Raw genomic sequence first — 18,136 nt, 5'->3', positions numbered from 1 at the left:
ATGCCATACTGCAGCGTCTCATCATGTCTGTCTATATACTGCAGCCTCTCATCATGTCAGTCTATATACTGCAGTGTCTCATCATGTCTGTCTATATACTGCAGCCTCTCATCATGTCTGTCTATATACTGTAGGGTCTCATTATGTCTGTCTATATACTGCAGTGTCTCATCATGTCTGTCTATATACTGCAGCGTCTCATCATGTCTGTCTATATGCTGCAGGGTCTCATCATGTTTGTCAATATACTCCAGGGTCTCATCATGTCTGTCAATATACTGCAACATCTCATCATGTCTGTCTATATACTACAGGCTCTCATCATGTCTGTATACTGCAGCATCTCATAATGTATATCAGTCTACATAAGGATACAACCATGCAGCCGGTTGTGTCATGGTTGCGACACTGCTGTGCCCTAATTAAATTGAGTGCTGCACTGTTTAGTTATTCTGAATTGTTCATGCATACCGACTGTCTATCTATCTCCTATCTATCTACCTATCTATCTTCATATGAATACCAGGTCTTCATGTGTATAAAGCACCAGGCTAGTGCGTTAGGATTTACACAGGACTTTTGCTAGGTAGAAGGCAGATTTATAATAGTAGCCTGTCTGGAACGGATGAAGGGATTCACACAGACTCCAAGCTATTGAATAGATTTAAAGGGAACCTGTCACCAAAAAAATGCTTACTAAGCTGTTACTAGTACCTTATAGTGCTGCAAAGTAGTTTCCTAATGCACTTTCTCATTGTTTAGCCTTGAGAAATCGATGTTTTATTCAGTCGCTGCCCCCTGCTTCAAGTCAGGTTTGAAGTCAAGGGGGGAGCGGCCTAGGCGTCTCCAATGCTGCTCTCCCCGCCTCCCGCCGCCTTTATTGACAAGCCGGATCTCAGTGCCGGGACCGCGCTCCCAGCCCGCATGCGCAGTAAAGGGCTGCTCTAGCGCGATCCTGGCTCCGGCTCGTACACTCAGCCGGAGTGGGGAGAACAGCATTGGAGACGCCTAGGCCGCTGCCCCCTTGACTTCAAGCCTGACTTGAAGCAGGGGGCAGCGGCTGAATAAAACATCGATTTCTCAAGGAGGCTAGATGCGGCTAAACGATGAAAAAGTGCATTAGGAAACTACTTTGCAGCACTATAAGGTACTAGTAACAGCTTAGTAAGCATTTTTTTGGTGACAGGTTCCCTTTAACACTACATATAATAGAAACGTGTGTGTTAATCAGATGAGCTCAGTGTTTAGATTGCTGCAGGGGATGCCAAACCAATTATTTAGGCAAGATGATACATACACTTCCCTGGACCAAGTCCACATACCGAGACAGATAAAAAGGGGTGTTTCACCACCGAGCAGTTCACTCTGCCTTCTTCTCTTCTCATACTTAGCATCATAGATCCAAAAGGACTATTGCTATGTCTCGTCAAACAACTTTTCAAAAAACCTTCAGCGCTGCTTCTGCAGTACCATTAGGGCTAAACCGAAGTGGCTTTAGCTCATTCTCTGTCTCTCGTAGTGGTGGTGGCCGGGTAAGCTCTGGTGGCTTTGGCAGCAGAAGTCTTAGTGGCTTAGGAGTAAACAAAAGAATTTCATTGGGCTCTCAGTCCCGCTATGGATATGGGTCTGGGTTTGGAGCTGGTAGTAGAGCAGGCTTCGGTATAAGTTCTGGATTTGGTGCTGGGCAAGGATTTGGTGCTGGGCAAGGATTTGGAGGTGGACCAGGATTTCCAGTTTGCCCACCTGGAGGGATCCAAGAAGTCACAATTAATCAAAGCCTTTTAGCTCCTCTCAATTTGGAAATTGACTCAAATATTCAAAGAGTGCGCACAGAAGAAAGAGAACAGATTAAGACTCTCAACAACAGATTTGCCTCCTTCATCGACAAGGTAGGTAGTCTTCATGCTTCTTATATACCCTTGTAGACCTGGAAGATTTATGGCACAATTCTTTTATATAATTGCTTTCTGGTGCCACAGGTACGTTTCCTAGAGCAGCAGAACAAGGTTTTGGAGACCAAATGGAGCCTCCTGCAAGAACAGGGAGTCAAAACAATTAGAAATGGCTTTGAGGCCCTCTTTGAAGACTACATTAATAACCTCCGGAGACAAGTTGACGTTCTAGCAGTTGCTAGGTCTCGTTTGGAAGCAGAGTTGATACACAATCAAGATGCTGTAGAGGATTCCAAGGCAAAGTAAGTGAAGATGGCACTTACTTGTTAGAGCATATTTAATTTTTAAATCTGAAAAATCTAGAATTGTTCTTTAGAATTACAGCCATTACACTCCAAGATTGTTTAATGTTTATTATAAGAAGGTCTTGACTAGTTATTATATTACAACATGCTTTTTATAAAACTTGATCTATTCTAACTGACATGACATAGCATATTTCTCATTGTGGAAAATGACTATGAATACACTGTGCTTTTAGTTGATTAGCATAAACATATAATTACTTCTCTTTGCTTAGATATGAAGATGAAATGAACAAGAAAACAGCAGCAGAGAACGAATTTGTGGTGCTCAAAAAGGTGATTATAATCTCAAGATCTCTAAAAAATACCTTAACTACAGTAATGAGTGGAGCCGCAGTTTTCTTTGTAGGATGCTGACTGATTGTCTGACTGTTGTTTACCTAGGGTGTGGATGCTGCCTACATGAACAAAGTAGAGATGGAATCTAAGGTGGATTCTCTGAATGATGAGATCAACTTCTTGAGGGCCATATATGAAGCGGTAATAATAGTTTCACTGTTCTGCTATATTTCATAGCATTTAGTCAACTTTATGTATACACAGAACACGAGGCAATAATTTGGAGGTTAAAAAGATATTTGACAAAATATTGAATAGCCCAATAGTAAATAAGGTAAAGTGTAATACAAATATATTGAGCAAGCAGTGGGACCATACAGATGTTTCCTACTGTGTTTCTTCAAAGATTTTTTATCTCCATCACAATAACAAAATGTAGCAAATTTCCCACCTTGATTTCAGGAAATTGCCCAGATGCAGGCACAAATCTCAGACACATCCGTGGTTTTGTCTATGGACAATAACAGATATTTGGACCTTGAAGGAATCATCGCAGAGGTCAAGGCTCAGTATGAAGACATTGCCAACAGAAGCCGACAGGAAGCCGAGTCTTGGTACCAAACCAAGGTGAGTAGATCTTAATACCAGTGATGGATCTATAGCTTATAGTAATGTAGTATTTGATATCTTTCATTTTTTGTAAATTTTAAATGTTAAAGTATTTTTTTTAATCAATTTATATTGATGTCCTATCCTCAGGATAGGCTAGCAATAACTGAATGGCACCCACACCCCTGCCGATCTGCAGTTATTTAATAGCTCTGGCACCAGAAGTTGAAGAACTACAGCGTCATGCATTCTGTATAATGGGTGGAGTTAATTACTGTGACTCGGCTTCCATTCACTTCAGTGGGAGCAGTGCTGCAGTAACCAGCTACATCCACTACATAGTCGATGTAGCTGTGTAGTTCTGGTGCTGATTTCTGGTGTCTAAGCTACTGCAGAACAGGGGATCGATGGAAGTTCGGGGGTCGAACCCCCCACTAATGAGTTATTGATAGCCTATCCTGTGGGTAGGCCAAAACTATAAAAAACGAATACACTATAAAGAAGCTCAACCACAAATGAATAATCTAATAAACGGCTGGCTCACAGTACTTTTGCATACAAATACCATTTATTACCACCACAATCATACTAACACATTATAAAATAAACATCATATCATTCCATGTATGTCATTAATCATTAATCCATTCCAGCTGGACTCTGCTACATCTACTGTGTTCTAATTAGCATGGCTAGCACTTGCTGCATTGACCTTTGGCACCTTGCTGTGTCCACTCCCGGTATCTTGCTGTGTCTACTCCTGGTTTTGAGTCGCGTCGACTAGCACATGGGACGCCGTGCTGGCCGCGCACACATCGAGGAGAGACATAGCAGAAGGGGCGCGCAGACAAACAGAACACTCCTAAGGGAGGAAGATTGATTGCTGGCAAGTTAGCAGAGCCGAGCGCAATAAAAGGAACATAACAAGCTGATCCAGGAGGGTTCCAATAACTGGTAATGTAGCATTGCGGCTAAAATTGAATATTGGTGATAATATAGCCCACAGAAAGAACCAAAAGCCACACATAGTATTAACTTTGCTAGGGAGACTAATAGTTATAGATACATCTTTACCGCTGTGGTATTATATTACCGTTAGAAGCCGTAGTGTGTTATTGGAGTACTCCAAGTACAGTTTTAGTCATATGCATGAGCTCCGCATGTTTATGTTTATTGTTGCTGGAATGGATAAATGATTGATGACATACATGGAATGATATGATGTTTATTTTATAATAAATGTGTTAGTATGATTGTGGTGGTAATAAATGGTATTTGTATGCTAAAGTACTGTGAGCCAGCCGTTTATTAGATTATTCAAAAATATAAAAAGGCTGTAAAACCCCTTAAGGTATAACTCCACTGAAAATCCATTTTTTAAGGTCTTATTGACGTATTGGCTAATAAACTCATTCCCGTTCATTTTTTTCTGCAGTATGAGGAGCTCCAAATGTCTGCTGGAAGACATGGTGATGATCTAAGAATCACAAAAACTGAAATTGCAGAGCTAAACCGTATCATTAACAGACTGCGTTCTGAGATTGAGAGCGTGAAGAAACAAGTAAGAGAAATAGCTTGAAAGATTAAATATAGGCACTACGAATGAATTCTGTATTGTAACATAATGATTATTATAGTGTCTCAGATTTTTAACTTCTGCCAAGAAGTTTGGATTAAGGAATTTAACAGTGTGCCTAAAACATTGGCATACACAGATTTTTTGCCCCAGAATCCTAGAACTGATTTATCTCAAACCTTAAAAGGATGAAAGGAGCACAGTGATTTTGGCAGAAGCCATCTATCTTTTATTATAAAATATTGCTTTCATATAAATTCTGACCCAAAATATTAATAGATTGCCAAGCTGCAGAGGGAAATTGCTGAAGCTGAGGAACGGGGAGAGCTTGCATTGAAGGATGCCAAACAAAAGCTTGCCGAGCTGGAGGATGCTCAACAGAAGGCCAAGCAGGACATGGCTCGCCAACTGCATGAATACCAGAATCTGATGAATGTCAAACTGTCTCTGGATATTGAGATTGCCACTTACAGTAAACTGCTGGAAGGAGAGGAGTACAGGTAGCTGCAATTAAAATCATGGTCATATATTTATATAATGTAGTATATTATTAAATTTCACTCTAATTGGTGTTATTTCTCAGGCCCATTTATTCGAAGTAGCAATAAATGAACCATTAAAATACTATTTTCAATAGATTTTTTTTCAAATTAAAATATTTCTCTATTTGGGTGGAAAATCCATTATTTCAACTGTAGCTGCACTAGCAGTAGTTGAAGACCAAAGATCTATTGGAATGAGAAAGTTTCCTTTAAACCCTTTACTGATACCCCAAAATACAAACCATTCTAGTTCATGCAAATCTTGAACCTAAAGAAATGAATATTACTATGTTGAATTCTTGGGTGCTAAAGATGTAGCAAAAATCTGATTTTTGGAGATAGGAAATAGATTTAGATAGACAAAGCAGGCCAGAAACACATGTACAGTGGTTTGAGCCGAAATGTTCAAAAGTTCAATTATATCTTTATGCACAGTGCACCCAAGATTTATTATGGATACTATGCTAAATTGATAGCTGGTGACTGAACAAACACATTTCCAATGAAAAATGTTCCTTTTTTTTATTTTACAGATTGACTGGAGAAGGTGTAGAACCTGTAAACATCTGTAAGTCTATGTATCCAATTCACACACAGATACACATGTGTTTTCTATACAGAATAATCATGCCTAACTTTACAATTTATTTTTTGACAGCCGTTGTAAGTTCATCCTATGGAGGTAGCAGTGGAGTTGGTCAAGCCTATGGCATTGGAGGTGGAGTTGGTCAAGGCTATGGCATTGGAGGTGGAGTTGGTCAAGGCTATGGCTTTGGAGGTGGATTTGGCTCAGGCAGTGGAAGAGGATATGGTGGAGGTATCGGTGGAGGAAGTTTCACTTCCAGCAGTGGAAAAATGGCGAATTCTGGCTCCGGAGGTGGCAGCGGCTCAAGTGTAAAAATTGTTTCAAAAACCTCCACAAGTTCCCGGAGGTATTAATACTGCCTCAAAAAATATATCCCAATTACTAAATTGTCCTATGGCCATAAAAAAATTGAATTCATTGTACATTATTAGAGTGTTTTACCCAGTAGAGTTTAAAAATCTTGGCTCAGTTTTTGTCCCAGGTATGACTTTATAAACCTCACTTGGTCTATTTTAGTTCTGTACAGCATCAAAACCCAAAATGTAGGCTACTGTTCATCCACAACCTTTGTGAGCCATACTGTACTTCATTTGGAAACACAATCAGCAGAAAAAAAATGACCATTCATGTTCACTTCTCAGTTACTTTTTGTCCTTCTATAAACCAAAAAGCACAAGTTACCTATCGCTTAACTTTGTTTAATACTTCTACAATGTCTTATGTTATGTACTCTGCAATAAACTGCAATTATTCTTGCAACTTTTTTGTGCATTTCATCATTTCTACTTTACATTTTTTTTAAACATAATCTTTGTTGTTACCTGTAGACTGTAATAATTATCTCCCAAAATGCTGCAGTGCAGGGGCGTAGCTATAGGGGAAGCAGCTGCTTTGGGGCCTGAACTCAGAAGGGCCCAACCCAGGAGGAGAACTAAAAGATTTTATTGTCAGGGCCCCCTCATCAGTATTATACAGGGAGTGCAGAATTATTAGGCAAGTTGTATTTTTGAGGATTAATTTTATTATTGAACAACAACCATGTTCTCAATGAACCCAAAAAAATCATTAATATCAAAGCTGAATATTTTTGGAAGTAGTTTTTAGTTTGTTTTTAGTTTTTGCTATTTTAGGGGGATATCTGTGTGTGCAGGTGACTATTACTGTGCATAATTATTAGGCAACTTAACAAAAAACAAATATATACCCATTTCAATTATTTATTTTTACCAGTGAAACCAATATAACATCTCAACATTCACAAATATACATTTCTGAGATTCAAAAACAAAACAAAAACAAATCAGTGACCAATATAGCCACCTTTCTTTGCAAGGACACTCAAAAGCCTGCCATCCATGGATTCTGTCAGTGTTTTGATCTGTTCACCATCAACATTGCGTGCAGCAGCAACCACAGCCTCCCAGACACTGTTCAGAGAGGTGTACTGTTTTCCCTCCTTGTAAATCTCACATTTGATGATGGATCACAGGTTCTCAATAGGGTTCAGATCAGGTGAACAAGGAGGCCATGTCATTAGATTTTCTTCTTTTATACCCTTTCTTGCCAGCCACGCTGTGGAGTACTTGGACGCGTGTGATGGAGCATTGTCCTGCATGAAAATCATGTTTTTCTTGAAGGATGCAGACTTCTTCCTGTACCACTGCTTGAAGAAGGTGTCTTCCAGAAACTGGCAGTAGGACTGGGAGTTGAGCTTGACTCCATCCTCAACCCGAAAAGGCCCCACAAGCTCATCTTTGATGATACCAGCCCAAACCAGTACTCCACCTCCACCTTGCTGGCGTCTGAGTCGGACTGGAGCTCTCTGCCCTTTACCAATCCAGCCACGGGCCCATCCATCTGGCCCATCAAGACTCACTCTCATTTCATCAGTCCATAAAACCTTAGAAAAATCAGTCTTGAGATATTTCTTGGCCCAGTCTTGACGTTTCAGCTTGTGTGTCTTGTTCAGTGGTGGTCGTCTTTCAGCCTTTCTTACCTTGGCCATGTCTCTGAGTATTGCACACCTTGTGCTTTTGGGCACTCCAGTGATGTTGCAGCTCTGAAATATGGCCAAACTGGTGGCAAGTGGCATCTTGGCAGCTGCACGCTTGACTTTTCTCAGTTCATGGGCAGTTATTTTGCGCCTTGGTTTTTCCACACGCTTCTTGCGACCCTGTTGACTATTTTGAATGAAACGCTTGATTGTTTGATGATCACGCTTTAGAAGCTTTGCAATTTTAAGAGTGCTGCATCCCTCTGCAAGATATCTCACTATTTTTGACTTTTCTGAGCCTGTCAAGTCCTTCTTTTGACCCATTTTGCCAAAGGAAAGGAAGTTGCCTAATAATTATGCACACCTAATATAGGGTGTTGATGTCATTAGACCACACCCCTTCTCATTACAGAGATGCACATCACCTAATATGCTTAATTGGTAGTAGGCTTTCGAGCCTATACAGCTTGGAGTAAGACAACATGCATAAAGAGGATGATGTGGTCAAAATACTCATTTGCCTAATAATTCTGCACGCAGTGTACAATGACATTATATATAGTGACACTATATACAGTTACATAACATACAGTATATATGTGTAGGAAATGGCTGCCGGGCCTCATCTGAGAGAGCAATCTTGACTAGCTGCAGGAGTGGAGATTGCACAGCAGGAGAGGGTTGCAAAGAAGTTGCTGGGGTAGAGGGCCCTTTCAAGAATTTTCTGGGGGGCCCAATCATTTCTAGTTACGCCACTGCTGCAGAGGTATTTTAAGTCAAATTCATGGTGTTAAAGGGGTTTTCCAGCCATTTTTTTTTTCTGATCAAACAGCTTATAATGACGTAAAATAACAAAAGAAGTCATACTTACCTTATCAGTCACTTACCTTACCGCTCCTGTTCAAATGCTTCTCAGATTAATCACTGCTCTTGACTGCCCACTTCCTGTCGACACAGACATGTGACTGCTGCAACCAATCACTGGGTGTAGTAGTGACCCAATGCAACCAGAGATTGGCTATAGCAGTCATATGTTAATTTTGAAGAGAGATTAGGAAATAAAGCAGGGGGCCAGGGAAGCATTAGAACATGACTGGTGGGGGACTGGAAACATTATTTTATAACATCCTAGGCTGTTTTCCAAATAACGTTTTCATGGCTGGACATCTCCTTTAAATGAATAGATGAACTGGTTAAGGAAGATTAAATGGATTTTAAAGTGAAAGGTGAAATAAGTGGTCTACAGAAAGTGCCTACTTATAGAAATAGACTATAACAGGAAGACATGAATGCACATGCATAGTTGTAAGCAAACATACTGTTCCATATTGAGACTACTCCTTCCTTTAACCATGATTTGGTAAAAATATGAAAGTCATGTGAAGCGTCCCATTTGATGTGTGTATTGGTTACTGCAAAGTTGTCATGTTCCATGTTATGTCATTAGCATATTCCTGTGATTAGGGTTGAGCGAACCCAAACTGTAAAGTTCGGGTTCGTACCGAACTTTTGGATTTTTGGACCCCGGACCCGAGCCCGAACCCGAACATTTCAGTAAAAGTTTTGGTTCGGGTTCGGTGTTTGGCGATATCTCGAGAGCAGCCAATCAACAAGCGTTTAATTCCGTGCCCTTAGAAGCCATCACAGCCATGCCTACTAATGGCATGGCTGTGATTGGCCAGTGCAGCATGTGACCCAGCCTCTATATAAGCTGGAGTCACGTAGCGCTGCACGTCACTCTGCTGTTACTAGTGTAGGGAGAGGATGCTGCTGGTGATTTCAGGGAGAGAATAGGAGAGAATCTTTGGTTCAGAACGTGAATCTAAATCAGCGATCGACATACATTTAGTTGTGTGGGTGCAGGGCACAATCTTTTTACCCTGCCCTGAGCCCAGTGACCGGAAAAAAATTACTTTTATCAGTCAGTTAGGTGGGCGGCGGCGGCAACCATTTTTATGCAAGCTCAGTGCACCAGCACTGCATCTGAGCTTTTGTGACATTGAAATCCAATCTTGGAAAACTGCACTATTAATATGGTTTTAAAAAATTGGTGCATTTGGTGCATTTGCAGGGTTAGTCAGTGTGCAATTTAAGCTAGAAATACAGCCATAATTTTCTGGGTTTTTAAAAACACACTCTTTTGCCAAAATACACAATTTTACAGCCCTTGCAGCATCAGCACGTGTGAAATTCCAGGGTTATATACTGCTGTCATATTAAGTTATTAAACAAACACACGTTTGGGCAAAAAAAGTTTATTTGGCAGCTTTTGCTGCAGATGTCATTGTGAGATACACCCTTTATATACAGGGGTTCTATTCAGGTATTTGAAATACAGCATTTTGGGCAAACAAATTTAATTGAGGCTTAGTCTGGATCAGGGCGTGTGAGATACACCCTTTATATACAGGGGTTCTTGTCAGGTATTTAAAATACAGCCATTTTGGGAACAAATATTTAATTGCGACCTAGTGTGGGTCAGGGCGTGTGAGATACACCCTTTATATACAGGGGTTATATTCTTCTATTAATAATACACCCTTTTTTGGGCAAAATACACAATTTTTCTGCCCTTGCAGCATCAATACGTTTGAAATTCCAGGGTTTTATACTGCTGTCATATTCAGTTATTAACCCCTTATGCACTCGGCCCTATTTCACCTTATGGACTTGGCCATTTTTTGCAAATCTGACCAGTGTCACTTTAAGTGCTGATAACTTTAAAATGCTTTGACTTATCCAGGCCTTTCTGAGATTGTTTTTTCGACACATATTGTACTTCATGACACTGGTAATATGAAATAAAAAAAAAAAACATTTTTATTTATAAAAAAATACCAAATTTACCAAAAGTTTCAATTTCTCTACTTCTATAATACATAGTAATACCTCCAAAAATAGTTATTACTTTACATTCCCCATATGTCTACTTCATGTTTAGATCATTTTGGGAATGATATTTTCATTCTTTGGGGATATTACAAGGCTTAGAAGTTTAGAAGCAAATAATGAAATTTTTCAGAAATTTTCAAAAACCTAATTTTTAGTGACCAGTTCAGGTCTGAAGTCACTTTGCGAGGCTTACATAATAGAAACCACCCAAAAATGACCCCATTATATAAACTACACCACTCAAGGTATTCAAAACAGATTTTACAAACTTTGTTAACTCTTTAGGTGTTCCACAAGAATTAATGGAAAAATTTAACTTTTTTGGCAGATTTTCCAGTTTAATAATTTTTTTCCAGTTACAAAGCAAGGGTTAACAGCCAAACCAAACTCAATATTTATGGCCCTGATTCTGTAGTTTACATAAACAACCCATATGTGGTCGTAAACTACTGTACGGGCACACGGCAGGGCGCAGAAGGAAAGGAATGCCATACGGTTTTTGGAAGGCAGATTTTGCTGGACTGTTTTTTTTGACACCATGTCCCATTTGAAGCCCCCCTGATGCACCCCTAGAGTAGAAACGCCAAAAATGTGGCCCCAATTTAGAAACTACGGGATAGGGTGGCAGTATTGTTGGTACTAGTTTAGGGTACATATGATTTTTGGTTGCTCTATATTACACTTTTTGTGAGGCAAGATAACAAGAAATTGCTGTTTTGGCACCGTTTTTATTTTTTGTTATTTACAATATTCATCTGACAGGTTAGATCATGTGATATGTTTATAGACCAGGTTGTCACGGATGCGGCAATACCTAATATGTATACTTTTTTTAATTTATGTAAGTTTTACACAATGATTTCTTTTTTGAAGCAAAAAAAATCAAGTTTTAGTGTTTCCATAGTCTGAGAGCCATAATTTTTTTCAGTTTTTGGGCGATTACCTTAGGTAGGGTATGATTTTTGCGGGATGAGATGACGGTTTTATTGGCACTTTTTTGGGGTGCGTGTGACTTTTTTATCGCTTGCTATTACACTTTTTGTGATGTAAGGTGTATTCAGTTATTTGAAATACAACAATTTTGGGCACAAATCTTTAATTGCCGCATAGTGTGGGTCAGGGTGTGTGAGATACACCTTTTATATACAGGGGTTCTATTCAGGTATTTGAAATAAAGTCATTTTGGGCAAACAAATTTAATTGAGGCCTAGTCTGGATCAGGGCATGTGAGATACAACCTTTATATACTGTCGTTCGGGTACCAAACATGCCGATTTTTCTCACGCGCTTGCAAAACGCATTACAATGTTTTGCACTCGCGCGGAAAAATCGTGCATGTTCCCACAACGCAACCGCACATTTTCCCGCAACGCCCCCGTGTGAAAGAGGCCTTACACTTTTTGTGATGTAAGGTGACAAAAAAATGGTTTATTTAGCACAGTTTTTATTTTTCAATTTTTTATGGTGTTCATCTGAGGGGTTAGCTCATTTGATATGTTTATAGAGGCGGTCGATACGGACGCGTCGATACATAATATGTATACTTTTTTTTTTTACCCTATTTTTTACCAATTTTTTTTAACTTTATTTGGAGAAAATTAAGTTTTTGTATATTTTTACTTGAAACTTTTAATTTTTGGGGAGGAAAACTTTATTTTTTCAACTTTTTTTTCACTTTATTTTTTGTCTCACTTTGGGACTTGAACTTTTGGGGGTCTAATCCTTTACAATGCATTCCAATACTTCTGTATTGGAATGCATTGGCTGTATGAGTAATACTGTGTGCATTACTCATACAGCTTCCGACCTGTGAGATCCAGGGGGCTCGAGAACCATGCCGTACCGGTACGTCATGGGTCCCTAAGGGGTTAAAGAAACACCCGTTTTGGCAAAAAAATAAAAAATTGGCAGCCTTTCTTGCAGATGTCATTGTGAGCTACACCCTTTATTTACAGGGGTTATATTCAGTTATTTGAAATACTGCCATTTTGGGCACGAATCTTTAATTGCGGCCTAGTGTGGGTCAGGGCGTGTGAGATACACCCTTTATATACAGGGGTTATATTCTTCTATTAATAAAACACCCTTTTTTGGGCAAAATACACAATTTTTCTGCCTTTGCAGCATCAAGACATTTGAAATTCCAGGGTTATATACTGCTGTCATATTCAGTTATTCAACAAACACCCATAGTGTGGGTCAGGGCGTGTGAGATACACCTTTTATATACAGGGGTTATATTCAGGTATTTGAAATAAAGCCATTTTGGGCAAACAAATTTAATTGAGGCCTAGTCTGGATCAGGGCATGTGAGATACACCCTGTACATACTGTCGTTCTATTCTGCTATTAATTAAACACCCATTTAGTGCAAGATCCTAAATTTGAGAAATATGAGGAGAGAGTCAAATAAGGGACGTGGCCCAGGTCGTGGTGCTGCTGGTGGAGCTCCTTTTGCAGGGAGAGGATGTGGTCGATCTGGGCCAGCTACACGCACAAGTGAAACACCTTCCTCAGGTGTGAGTAGGTGACAGAACTTGCAGCCATATTTGGTCGGGCCTAATGCGGCTCTATGAATGGTGAGGCCTGAACAAGTACAGGCAATAGTAGATTGGGTTGCTGACAGTTCCTTCAGTTCCTTCACATTGTCTCCTACCCAGTCTCCTGCTGAAAGATCAGAGTTGGCACCTGCAGCCCATGTCCATCAGTCTTTCACCTCACCCCCTTGCAAATCAGGCAAGCAGTCTGAGCCCCAAGTCATGCAGCAGTCTCTTCTGCTTTTTGATGACTCTGTTAGCTGGGTTTCCCAGGGCCATCCACCTAGCCCTGCCCCAGAAGTGGAAGAGAATGAGTTCACTGAGGCCCAACCACTTATCTTTCAAGATGAGTACATGGGAGGACCATCGCAGCACGTCTCGGATGATGACGAAACACAGGTGCCAACTGCTGGGGCTTTCGAAAGTGTGCAGACCGACAAGGAAGGCAGGGGTGAAGACTGGGTGGAAGATGATGAGGTCCTCGACCCCACATGGAATCAAGGTCATGCGAGTGACCTATGAAGTTCGCAGGAAGAGGTGGTGGTCGCACAAAGCCACAAGCCCAGCAGAAAAGTGAGAAGGGTGAAAAAGAGGAGCGGCCGTCCTCTAGAAAATATGCCTGCTACTGCCCACCGCAGCAAGGCATCGAGCACACCAAAGCCAGCTCCAAGGAGTTCCCTGGCGTGGCAGTTCTTCAGACCATGTGCTGACGAAAAGACGCGAGTGGTTTGCACGCTGTGCAATTAGAGCCTGAAGCAAGGAATAAACGTTCTCAACCTGAGCACAACCTGCATGACCAGGCATTTAAGTGCTAAGCACGAGCTGCAGTAGAGTAGACACCTCAAAAACCAAGAAAGGTCTCTGGCTCCTCCTGCTTCCTCTTCTGCTGCAGTCTCGGCCTCTTCATCCACCTCTGGAGTGACAGTGCCACCTGCCACCCCGCAAACAGAGGATCTTCCAGCAACACCACCACCTGGGTCACCAAGCATCTCCACATTGTCCCACGGAAGCATTCCGCTCTCCCTCTCCCAAACAATGGAGAGGAAGAGGAAGTACCCCCCTACCCACCCGCGATCCCTAGCCCTGAATGCCAGCATTTCTAAATAACTGGTCTTTGAAATGCTGTCATTCCGTCTGGTGGAGACAGGGAGTTTTAAATGCCTTATGGCGGTGGCTGTCCCACAGTACGTCGTGCCCAGCCGCAACTACTTCTCCAGACGAGCCATCCCTTCCCTGCACAACCAAGTAGGGGACAAAATTAGGTGTGCACTGCGTAGCGTTATCTGTGGCAAGGTGCACCTCACTACGGATACGTGGACCAGTAAGCACGGTAAGGGGCGCTATATCTCCATAACAGCACACTGGGTAAATGCAGTGGCGGCTGGGCCAAAGGCGGATAGCAGTTTGGCGCATGTCTTTCCACCACCGAGGATTGCAGGGCGCTTCAGTTTGCCTCCTATTGCTTCCTCCTCCTACTCCGCTTCCTCATCCTCTACCGACTCCTTATCCGGTAACACCTTCAACACCAACTTCAGCAGAGCCAGGGGTAAACGACAGCAGGCAGTTTTAAAAATTATCTGTTTGTGGGACAAATCCCACACCGCGCAGGAGCTGTGGACGGGCTTTGAACAACAGACCGATGAGTGGTTTCTGCCAGTGAGCCTCAAGCCCGGCCTGGTGGTGTGCGATAATGGGCGAAATCTTGTAGCAACTCTGGGACTAGCCGGTTTGACGCACATCACTTGCCTGGCGCATGTGCTAAATTTGGTGGTGCAGAGATTCCTTAAAAATTACCCCGATATGTCAGAGCTGCTGCATAAAGTGCGGGCCGTCTATGCGCACTTTCGGCGTTCTCACACTGCTGCTGCTCGCCTGCCAGCGCTGCAGCGTAACTTCGGCCTTCCCGCTCACTGCCTCATATGCGACGTGCCCACAAGATGGAACTCCACCTTGCACATGCTTGCCAGACTGGAAAGCGCCTGACTGTATAGGGAGGGTGCTTAGGGACTGATGGTCCTCCCCCCTTTTCCCCTTAGGGGTATTTAGGAATCTGGCCCCGTCTCAGTAATGGTTAAGTAGGTTGCAGATTAGGGTCATTGAGGGTTAATCACTGGGGAACCTCCTTAGACAGGATGGGGGCGGTGCAGGAAATCCTGAAGGTCACATATACCTTCTCTCTGTCCTGGTCACTTCCTCTTGCAAGTGGAAGCAGATTGGTATGGACATACCCCTTTGCTCTGTCCACACCAGGAGTCCACAGGTGGTTCTGCCCTTTTGGCTGCTTCCTGGTGAGTTACATGAGGAGGGGAGGGTTAGCTGTGCTCTGTTAGAGCAGCTTGAGCTCTACCCTGCCATCCTCCTCCCCTGTGCCTGCTTCTGGGGCTTTGTGCAGCTGCTGCTGCGGTATACATGCAGCTCCAGCGCTTCAGCGAAGGTCTGGCGGTCTGCTCGCCGTTCCTCCTAACACTCCCCCCCTTCTTTTTTTACCCTCCAGCTTCCCGCGTGTGTGCGCCGTTTCTTTCGACCCATCCTGTGATGTCTGTGGTGCTGCGCTGTGTCAACGCCCCCCCCCCCCTTCCCAGCTTCTGTTCCATGGCGTTAGGGCTAAGCAAACCGGGCGGGATTGTTGGTCTCCCCGGTAATACAGGGCAATATGGGGTCCTCACCCCTCCCCCTGCTGCTTTGGACGGCCTCCTTTAGCTCCCATGGCGCAAGCTAGGTTGCTTCGCCTAACCCCCGCCCTCCTTCCCCTGCTGCGTTTACCGGGTCCCGTACCGGGCACCGCTGGGCAGGCGAGTTTTCATATGTGCTGCTTGTTTTAGCTTCCCCCAGTCTCCTGTCCAGTATTATAGATTAACCCCTCGTGCTTGCCATGTCCAATTTCGGTGCACCTGTGCCTATGGCTTCTAAGGGGTATTCCTACTGTCCCAGCTTTGCGATCAGAGCCCCTTCCGTACAATGAGACTCTCTGGGTCTTATTTGCAGCCATTATGGCGACACCCCCCCCTCCTTCCTCCACTTAACGCAGGCACAGGTGCGGTTTTTTCTTCCCTTAGGTTGCCTGGAGGCATGGCCGTAATGGATTCCACATGCACCAGTCCTGTCGCCATTCCTGGGTTTCAGGGAGAAATGGGCGCTCCAGATCCTCAGGTGGCGCTTATCATCGTCTTTAGGACGGATGTCAGGCGCATCAAAGGAGTCTGGTTATACAATCACCGTATCGAGGCTGTTGCCTGACCGTCACAACCAGGGCTCGGCCTGGTCGCTGCAGCCCGTACCCGCTCCTTTGGAGGTTCCGTCCCTCTCTGTGACTGGTGAGTACTGCGGGTAGGATGGTTCTTGTGCTGAGTTAGAATCACTGGTAGAGGCGGTGTCCCTGCCTTAATAAATAAAAAAATTTAAAAAATTTAAAAAAAAACAATCTCGATGGTCGCTTAATGGCGTAAAAATAAGGTGGATTTACAGAGCCTGTAGGTTACCCGCACATATTTTCCTGGAAATTGGGCAACTCAGGTGCAGCCCTGAGCAACGGGATATCATTAGCATATATGGAGTTTTTTTCTGTCTATACGTTTAAAAAAAAAAAATAAAAAAATTACTAACCGAATTAATATATTATAGGCATTAAAATATACAAATGAATAACAAAGGGTATTATAAAAAATAAAAAATAAATAATAATAAATAATGGAACTGAGTATATGTATATATATATATATATATATATATATATAGGTATTTATATAAAAAAAAATAAAAAAAAAATAATAAAACGTGATTAAAAAGAATGAAATTATACTAATAATAAATGATTTAACAATGTAATTTTATGGATAAAAAAAAAAAAATGGAATTCATATATTACGATAAAGGTATAAAAAAAATAAAAAAAAATAAAGAATAAATACATATATAAATAAATAAACAGGTTTGATCGATGTATATATTTATTATGTATGTTTATATTCTCCTGCATGAGAAGCCTTGCTTCTATCTTGTGTCTTGTTTATTGGCTGGCCCTTTTTTGCGGATGTTTTTCAGGATAGATCAGTCCTGTCGAGTGTTCTCCCAATTTCCCTTTCAGCATGGAGTGTAGTATTTATAAAAAAAATAAAAAATAAAAAAAATAAAATAAAAAGTAGTACTGCCTGTTATGCTCCTATCTGCGGGCACTAGGCCGTGTGTATATAAAAAAAAAAATAATAAAAAAAAAATATAAGCGTTTTATTTGGCCTTTCAACAATGACATACAGGGCATGGTTAGTACATATGTACAGAGGCGAGACGCAGTAGTAGTAATCTCTCTAGCATTCAGCTCTATAGCTCGTGGCTATGGACCTTCTTTTAATGTAAATGGTTGTGAGTTCATATCATCACAGCCACAATTACGGTTTTCTCTTTCTGCAGTCTACGGTACGGGTCACCGGCCCAAGGTTCCGTTGGTATGGTTGATACCTGGTCACTGCTGCTGAGCTTCTAACATGTCTGTGCAGGCGGGCAGCTTGGCGGTGATGCACTTTCCTCATGTCCAGTGTTACAGGAGTTACAGTGCGGTGGGATCCAGTTGGGTCGAATCCAGGGGAGATGTACACGATGTTAGCAGTTCATGAGACTTTCTTCTAGTCCAGCTGGGTTGGTTGCCGTGAGGGCGGTATTAGTATACTGGTGCCACATGGTTTGTACGAAGCAGGGCTGCCCCTTGTTGAGTGGATATGGCGGAATCAGTAGTCGCAGGTATAACTAGATGGTAAGCCAGTAGCGGATAACTAGGTCCGTTCGTAGACATCGCTCAGGGGAGCCTTGATATAACACCATTCATGGAGTTACACTGTTAAACTGCAGCCTTTCATTCCCCGTTCGGATCT

General features: G+C 42.1%; 2 protein-coding genes across 4 annotated transcripts in view; one reads left to right on the top strand and one right to left on the bottom strand.

Moving 5' to 3' along the window:
• LOC120996194 (keratin, type II cytoskeletal 6A-like) overlaps positions 1-18,136 on the bottom strand; it is a 326,905-nt gene that overhangs the window by 14,812 nt on the left and 293,957 nt on the right. The window lies entirely within an intron of this gene.
• Positions 1,359-6,604, top strand: LOC120996196 (keratin, type II cytoskeletal 5-like). 2 transcript variants are annotated; one of them, XM_040425976.1, is made up of 10 exons: positions 1,359-1,889; positions 1,980-2,194; positions 2,473-2,533; positions 2,642-2,737; positions 2,999-3,163; positions 4,581-4,706; positions 5,001-5,221; positions 5,797-5,831; positions 5,922-5,951; positions 5,982-6,604. In XM_040425976.1, exons 1-10 carry the CDS (start codon positions 1,419-1,421, stop codon positions 6,200-6,202), a joined length of 1,641 nt encoding a protein of 546 aa, XP_040281910.1. In that variant the 5' UTR covers positions 1,359-1,418; the 3' UTR covers positions 6,203-6,604. The 2 variants fall into 2 exon arrangements, with proteins under 2 accessions (XP_040281910.1, XP_040281909.1); XM_040425975.1 differs by having other exon boundaries at positions 5,922-6,604.

Source organism: Bufo bufo, chromosome 3 (assembly GCF_905171765.1).
Source record: "Bufo bufo chromosome 3, aBufBuf1.1, whole genome shotgun sequence".
NCBI lineage: Eukaryota > Metazoa > Chordata > Amphibia > Anura > Bufonidae > Bufo > Bufo bufo.
Note: the sequence above shows the minus strand (reverse complement) of the source record. Positions and strands in the feature narration are given on the sequence as shown.

Bases quoted from the DNA above. Each gene is read 5' to 3' on its own strand.
- LOC120996196 (XM_040425975.1), top strand. From the start codon at position 1,419: ATGTCTCGTCAAACAACTTTTCAAAAAACCTTCAGCGCTGCTTCTGCA. The intron at 1,890-1,979 runs GTAGGTAGTCTT...CTGGTGCCACAG, and splicing joins TTGCCTCCTTCATCGACAAG to GTACGTTTCCTAGAGCAGCA. The intron at 2,195-2,472 runs GTAAGTGAAGAT...CTCTTTGCTTAG, and splicing joins GTAGAGGATTCCAAGGCAAA to ATATGAAGATGAAATGAACA.